The sequence below is a fragment of the Aplysia californica genome, unplaced genomic scaffold, assembly GCF_000002075.1.
Source record: "Aplysia californica isolate F4 #8 unplaced genomic scaffold, AplCal3.0 scaffold00246, whole genome shotgun sequence".
In the NCBI taxonomy this organism is placed as follows: domain Eukaryota; kingdom Metazoa; phylum Mollusca; class Gastropoda; order Aplysiida; family Aplysiidae; genus Aplysia; species Aplysia californica.
Genome location: NW_004797516.1, coordinates 881,393 through 889,831, shown reverse-complemented (window position 1 = coordinate 889,831; position 8,439 = coordinate 881,393). Strand labels below are relative to the sequence as shown.

Below are 8,439 nucleotides of genomic sequence, written 5' to 3'. Positions count from 1 at the left end.
ATATATTATTTGGCAACTTGGAAACACATTTGTCACTTTTCTCATAAAACTACGACAGCTACAGAGTAGAAAGTTGGCAAGTACCTACAAAAAATATAAATAGGTCCTGATGACGGAGCCTGATTTATGATTTACTCATTTCCTGAAATTAGAAAAATATATTTGACAAAAAGTTCCCGTCCTTCTTTGGACTTTGCGATTAGATATATTCCACTGAGAAACACATTTTCAATGCTTTAGAAGCTCCAAAAAAGAATGTGATTTTTAGGGAGGAGTTCCGCAGAGGGCCGGCGTTTACCGTGACAAGGTCCAGTGAACAAACTACACAAGAGTTTGTTAGTGTTAGGGTCTGGGTTAGGGTTAGGGTTTAGGGGTTAGGGGTTAGGGTTAGGGTGTGCCCCGCTCAAAATATCCCGTCGTTTGTGTGTTGGTGGTCGGCCGGCCCTCTGCGGAACTCCTTCCGCTTTTTAATACAAATAAATCATGAAATATCAAGATAAAATATTATAGGTTTTACAATTGACTGATAAATTGTTATAAATGTCTGTCCGTGCTTTCAATCAATATTAAGAGAGGCCGATGTTGGAAAAATGTTTTTTGCACATACATGTTTCTTGCCCATACATGAACAGATTATCCTCTTGGTGCCATAACGTGTCTACTCCACCAATCAGTTGCAAATATTTTCTTGTTTCTTAATGTGGGTTGGAATGGATGAGGGTGCAATTAATGACAGATCCTGCTTTTCGTCTTTCCCTCTTTTGTTTGTTCCTCTAAGTCTTACTTTTTTTTCGTGAAAAAAATGACCACTAATAGACTATTACATCAATGTGTTATTCTTCAATTACTCAAAATTGGTTGACGGGTGCTCTGGTGTGTCTTGCTTCTTCTTCCCTATCAAACATCTATCGTCCTGATCTCTCCTCCTTCTTTTTTGTGTTTGTTACTCTCTTGCAACATCTCTAATCTTCGACACTTATTTGACCTTATTGTTTTGCAAATGCTGTAAAACACTTACTAAAACTACAGCTCAAAATTTAGCTTTTCAAACTGATTTTATTTTAAATTTATTTTTCTCAGAAAACTACCACTCATTAGACGTTTGGTCAAGAAGACACTGGTGTTATCAGTAAGGCTACCATATAAGGTCAAAGGCCAAACAAAAAGCTGGTAGTGCTTGTTTGTTCCTTTGAGTATACATTTTACAGAACCATGGACACAATCCTGGTAGGGAAGCACTAACAAGCTGCAGGGAGCAATCCAGTATAATTATTATGTCACTTCAACACTCAATCTTAAACTCACCAGGTAGCTCTTCCCACCCACATCTATTCCTGCCACCCCCCCCCCTTTCCCGAAAAAAGCCGACCTACACCGCAATGGGGCTATACAGATAGGTTGATAGGAAGCTAGGTGGATAGGCTAGGTTCAGAATGGGATTTTGTAGGGAGTATTGCCATGGCCATGGTGGGAGAGAGTTGAGGGGGTAGTTTAGTTGCTTTCAATTTATCGGGGTGGGGGTGAGAGGGGTGGCCGGGGCTGATTGAGGCGGGGGTTGTTGTTGTTGTTGTTGTTTTGTTTTGTTTTGTTGTTTTTTGTGTTTTTTTTTTGGGGGGGGGGGTTAGGGGGGGTGGGGAGAACGGGAGCGGCAGAAGTCGAATTACGTTTGCTGATCGGCCTGCTGATTTTAAGCTTGAATGTTGAAGTGCCTTTTGTATACTGGATTGCTCCTTGCAGCTTGTTGGCGTTGTGCTGTCAGAATTGTGTCAGTGGTCTGTAAAATGTATACTCAATGGATGAAACAAACACTGCTAGCTGTTTTTTTGGCTTCTGACCTTCTGTGATAGGTACTCTGATACCACCAGTTGGTCAGGAGGACAGCCTACAGAACCACCTATATGACTGGAAGACCATCAGTAAGAAGTGATGAATGATGGTCGGCCTCAGAAGGTAATTGTCTTTGAAATGTCTTGCGGCTCTGCTCTCTGACTTGAGATGTGTGAAGTGTGCTGACAAAATTAGTTACTTCTCAGATTCAAGCCATAAGGAAATATATACAGCATGCTTATAGGTGAAGTTTTCACCTTTTATAAGTATAAGATAATAAAAGACAGGTTATAGTTAAAGCAAATGGCATCAATTGAAAATCTACAATTTTGACCCTATTGTCGATTTTTGGCCAATATCTCCATTTGTGGATTGCGAGAAGTTACTCATTTTATCAGCACGCCTCACATATCATATAACTTATTATTTCTGTACTAAAACTGCAAGAATAATGATTGGTGAGTGAGAAAGTTTCATTTTTGCATTTAGGCGTTTCTCAATAACTGCCCCTAATTATCTGGGTCCTGAAAATACACCTTAACATTATAATTTTCTTATGATACTTGTAATTCATTCAAATGTTGTAAACAATAAAGGATCTGCAGTGTCATCTATGCATATTATATTTGTGAAAGTCCGTCACTTTCGCCACCCAAAACTTCGGAACCACTTAACTTTCGAATTTGAAAAAAAAGACAACTGTGATTCAGAATCATTTAAAGGGTGCACAGTTTTAGTTTTTACAAACACGCACAACAAAAATATTATGTCTTGCACCAAGAGTGTAACGACCGACATAACAACTTACTATATATAGGGAAATTGGGATGACAAAGAAGACTGGCCACTTCCAAATTTTCAGAATACAACTAGGAACAACTAGAGTCTAATCGGTGTAAAGACTTGCAAAATTGCAGAACCAGGTTGTAAAGCAAATGTTTGTGTTGGTTGTCACATACACAATAATAATTACACTGTGTCTAACTCTGAGAGTGTAACATTCGACACAACAACTTACAAAGGAAATTTAAATGATACAGTCGAACCTGCCCTGACGGCCACCTCTATAAGACGGCCACCTGTACAAACGGCCACTTTCCGTTTCCCCCCTTGCGTTTTTTCTATATAATTTAACTGTGTAAAACGGGCACCTGTCCAACGCGGCCGCGGCCACCATATTTTAACACACAACCCCTATCACACTAAGCAATAACACCCGTCTAAGACGGCCACCTTAGTGACTCCATTTCGTTTAGTCATAAATTGTGCTTTGGCCCCTGGCGTTGTGGGCGAGCCGTCATAATTCAATCCCCTGTCGCTGTTGTTAGGTAGTCCCTCAAACCGATCATGTTGCGTAGGCCCCTCCTACTGTTGACCAATAGTTACCAATTTTCAGCTGCTGGTGAGGTAAGCGTGTGATCCCTCATAACCCATAAGCCCCGCCCAGAACTTAAACACAAATCGTAAGCGAGATGAGTGGTCACTGTTTACCCAGTCTGTAACAAAGTAACAAAGGACGTCAACATGAGCTTGTGACAGAAACGTCGCTCGTTCTCCGAGTGGTGGCGAACCCAGGAGTTTGTTTTTACTTCGCACTCGGTCTTCCTTGTCTGATACATTTCGTTTTATTGTCATCCTTTTGCGAAATCAGCAACAAAATAAAAATTACAAACAAAATACAAACCACCACCAACAACAACAACAAAAACAACAATGCGGCTACTTTCGATTGTGACCTCTGATAGGAATAATATTTTGTTTTCTTCTTCTTGATCAGTCCTGCCTAAGACGGCCACCTGTCTTATACGGTCACTTTTCTCCTTGACAATGGGTGGCCGTCTTACACAGGTTTGACTGTATATAAAGACTGCTTCCAGATACTATGATCAAAACTAGACACGGCTAGAACTTAGACAGTAAAACGTTCCATGGTGAAACTGCAGAGTTTGCTTACATGCTTGTAAAACAAAATTATTTGTTGTTGGTTTTTTTACGACCAGATATATACACAAAGATGACGCTGGCCAGCTGCTAAATGTCCCAGGCCAAATATTTCCAAATCTTCCTTTATTGCCCTTTTTATTCGGTTGCGTGTTGTCGAAAAAAATTTCGTCGAAATTCAGGTTCTAAATGTTGGAAAAAGCCAAGAAAAATAAAGTCCCTTGCACGCAAGTCGGTAAAATCACTGGTGATCAATAAATGCATGCCATGTAGTCCTGAGCAGCATAATAATAATAATAATACCATAATAATAATAATAATAATAATAATAATAATAATAATAATAATAATAATAATAATGATAATAATAATAATAATAATAATAATGTGAACGCTCTATTACCATCTGCATGGCCACGGGCTACAGTGACAGGTGCCTGCCCAGACAGATGTCTTCATCTTGGAAACATTTGCCATGATCTTCCTAGATGTGCCAAAAATGTTTACATATCTGGGCTTACTGATGACAATAAGGGGGTTATATTTAATTGCAGTTCTAAGACTTGTGAATGAGATCCTGATGTTGAGCGGGAGAGGGTGAATTTAGGATGGGCTATTGAACGACCCATGGATGTTCAACTAGTCATAGGAAACAAAAAGGGAGGAGGTGGACTGACTTCTGATACATTTTCATCTTGCATCGTAGACTACGTAAGATCCCTTGCCAAAACATATGACAGAATAATAGTGATGGATGCCTTCACCAAATTAATTAAACTGCTACAATCACCAGTGTCATTCAGTCTTAGCTCGCGAGCTCAACATCATATCTGAACAGAAGTATCTCTCAAAGGAACAACTCAATTAGAGGCATATAGCGTTCGCGGCTTCATTGAGCAATTCCTCAAACGCTATAATACACGTACATTCTGACATCGTTAATGTCTTCAGACTGGCGCGCCCAAACTCTCAACCATAGTACAAAGTCAAAGCTTATACCGTATTTTCCTTAGCAAATATTCACCAGCACAATAATACTCGACCAATCGACTAGGAAGAAAAACAGGGAACGCAAAAGTGGTTGACGTTCAGGTGCTCCGTTATTCCCCACAAGAGGACATGCAGTACACGCTCGCTTTCTGTGACGACTGGCAAGACACGCTCAAACCACCTCACCACACACTGTCAAGCATTAGCTCTACTGCCGTTGTACTAAACTCTTGCAGAGAAGACTTATCACGAGTACAAAACTCAAACATTTACAGGAGTGAATCCGGTTGAGGACCATGCCCTTTATAAAACCTTAGAATGAAACTAGATGATCCCCACCTCCTTCAGTTGCAAATAACTTCACTTTTATTCAAGGCACATGGGTATATTTTTCATCCGAAGATAGACTAATGAATAACCTTTAAGATGGCACACTAACTCCACATCCCAAAAAATGACAAGCGCCTAATTCCACGACGTCGTGACACATATTATATGATAAGATCTCTTCTGTCATTCTAATTTTTTTTAAATATTATATCATTATACAATAATGCTTGATTAGGGCAGTACCGCTATCACTTTTAAAATATAGACCTATGCACTGACATTTCTTGATTTTGTCTAATTTGAAAATTGGTTACCTTGGAAAAAGGAAAGACAGCAAGAATGACATTCTGATAACAAGCGATTCCAGCAAATCGTTAATGGATAAAAAAGAACACTTGGTGATTTTGAGTAACTTTGATTTATTCACGATAAATATGTGCATTGCTAACACACGTTTTTTGTCATGTCTAAACCTCCAATCTCTCTTCTTAAAATCTGAGTTAGGAGGTCTGCATGGACAACTACGACATTCAAACTTTAGAGTCTAACTCGAACACACACACACACACACACACACACACACACACACACACACACACACACACACACACACACACACACACACACACATATTCGCTCACAAATACTCTCGTGAGATAAAGTGGGGACTATTCAGTACGGCTAATGATGGTGAAGGAATCAGAGAGCACGTTGGACGGCGCCCTTCTCTTCTGGTTGGGTTGTTGACCCCCACAGTACAGATACATATCACCTGGGGAGATAGGAGACAAACTTGTTCGTTAAAAAAGAGATTTTACGTTAAATAATTTGAGCTTTAAAAGAGCTCCTCACAAGTCACCCCTGTGCGAAAAAAATCGTGTTACGGTGAGATTCAACTATTATTTATAGCCTGGGACAAAACTACGCCGGTCTCAATAATTTTATAACCTTCTCTGCCAAACGTTTACACTATGGTTACGGTACCCAAATGGAGAGCAAAAACACCAGTCTCGCTTTTGCCACAAGCACCAGACACCTTCCCTTCATTGCGCTTCAGCTTCCTCCAGATTGAGTCAAATGGTGCGCTCCATCATGTAGGCCTACCAGAACTATGTCAAAATACATGATCTGGGATATCATAAATCAATGGCTCCACCCCACCTTCCTTAACGAACATCCTTGTAGAAGCTATACCCATGTCCGCCCTTTTGGCGTGCTATAATTATCAACCCATAAATTTATTTAATGAGCTGATCCCATACTAGGTTTTTTCAACTTCTGCTCACCAAGTTCAACGATCCATTGTCCATCTCGCCAGAAAGCCATGGACTCCCCAGAGATGGTTATAGACAACATCCTCGTCTGCTGGGATGGGATGAAGACACGAGTAAAGTAAGCCAGCTGCAGCTGGGGGACGGGCAAGGACTCGTTGACCCAGCTGATGTAGCACTGGACCACCTGTGGAAGTCACAAAGACGTAAGATGAGGTGGGGTAGGATGAGGTGGGGCTGGGTGGAGACACCGGCTTTACAGACTACGGCGCTCAAACTTGCAGCATGTAGGCCAGTTGAAACCCACAGGACGATATGTTGCAGATCCTATCTTACATCAAGGTTGAAATCCCCCCAAAAATGTATAACTCGGTCTGTTCGTAGATTTTTAAAGAATAAGCGTCTTAATTTCCCTCTATAATAAAGGATTTACACCTCCTGTTTTAAGAAATAGCTATGCATTCCATTACCCTTTACCCCCTATTTTAAGTCTATTCCCTGAATCAAGTCTGTTTATTGTGTGTATAAAACTTTTTTATTCACCATCAATAAACCCGACATTCGTAACCTTTGTTCCCTCTTTGAGGTATGTTCTCTAAATCAAGTCAGTTGATTTTGTGTACAATGTTCAGGTCTACTTTTTCGTAATCAACAAGCCCAACATTCGTAACCCTTTGTCTCCTGTTAGAAGTTTGTTTTCTGAATCCAGATTTTATGTATAAAACTTACTTCTTCGCCATCAATAGGCCCGACATTCGTAACAGCGAGCTGCAAGTCAAGGTCATTTCCTGCTTTGACGTTCTTGAAATACGTCATGTCGGCGTACAGGAACTGGGTGTAGGAGAGGCCATAGCCGAAAGGGTACAAAGGATCTCCTTTGAAATAGCGATACGTTCTCCCTTCCATGGAATAATTGACCATAGGTGGAATCTGAAAGCACAAATAGTCATAAGTGGCAAAATAAATTTACCACTTAAATATACCCCCTTCCTCCCGGTTTCCTCACCCTCCCCCCTTCCCCACTTATATACATACAAAGTTGGATAGCTTACATTTCATATGCGAACTAACAAACAATGATAGCGGAGGTCAATACTGAAAACATGGCATTTTGGTCCAATGGCCAACTCTCTGTAGCTAGTGAAAAATCTGGACCCTCAAACCGCAACTAAGTAAGATAACAGCAAGCAAAATGAATTAAATCTAATGTTCCTGAAAGACGCTAAAGATCACAAGAAGAGACAGACAAAGAAGTGAAAACATTAGACAATACGTCGACATATATCAAGCATAAAACAAATCCAAAGACAACACATAAGATTGTTTGGACACGTTATGAGGACGCAGCCACAACAGGCAGCCTCAGTGGCATACAATCTAAGATTCAATGGCTTGGAGGTAAAGGGAAGACCTAGAAAAAGACGGATTGATGGAGTCAGAGAGACTCCCCAAAGGCACAATATGACGATTCAAAGAGCAACACACCTGGCGCACTTCCGGCAATACATAATTACATATTATCCCCTCGACACCTTGCAGTATACCAGAGGACAGAAAAAGGAACGTAAAGTAGACCTACTCCTTTAGCTAGCAGTAACTTTGGCAGTCCCTCTGTTTACTCAGAAACTCCGTAAAACCGTTTTCATCGCATTTTTTAAATTATTACAAGAAACTCATTGACTTTTATTAACCTGAGAACTGTACAAGGGCCAAGTGCTGGGCAGTCTGCCTGCCGGGGAAGAATCCGGCCCAGTGTTGGTCAGTACGTTATACAGAGCCTGGCCCGTGGCCTGGGCGGGAAAAAAGCATTCCATGATGGCTGGCACACGGTATGACTCGTCGGCAAGTGTTATATTGAGAGGGCCGGCGGAGAAGAGAAGTAGGATGATCTTGGCTGAGCCACCTAGAGGGGGGAAACAAGGACAAACGTGATTAATCTTACAACAATATTGGGTTAAACAACGCGCTGCCTCAGAATTACAAAGTTCTATTTGACATTTTTGGGCTGTTTTCAGTTACTAAGACCACGAGATCAGAAGGCAAATGTAAGGCGTGCTGACAAAATGAGTTATTTCTTGCA

General features: G+C 40.8%; 1 protein-coding gene across 1 annotated transcript in view; it reads right to left on the bottom strand.

Moving 5' to 3' along the window:
• Nucleotides 1-5,483: 5,483 nt before the first annotated feature.
• LOC101862734 (xylan 1,4-beta-xylosidase) overlaps nucleotides 5,484-8,439 on the bottom strand; it is a 19,364-nt gene continuing 16,408 nt past the window's right edge. Inside the window, exons 12-15 of the mRNA XM_035970282.1 lie at nucleotides 8,051-8,262; nucleotides 7,089-7,289; nucleotides 6,375-6,546; nucleotides 5,484-5,860 (exon numbers count right to left, since the gene is read on the bottom strand). Coding sequence (XP_035826175.1) covers nucleotides 5,757-5,860; nucleotides 6,375-6,546; nucleotides 7,089-7,289; nucleotides 8,051-8,262 — 689 coding nt within the window. The 3' untranslated portion in view covers nucleotides 5,484-5,756. The remainder of the gene's footprint in view (nucleotides 5,861-6,374; nucleotides 6,547-7,088; nucleotides 7,290-8,050; nucleotides 8,263-8,439) is intronic.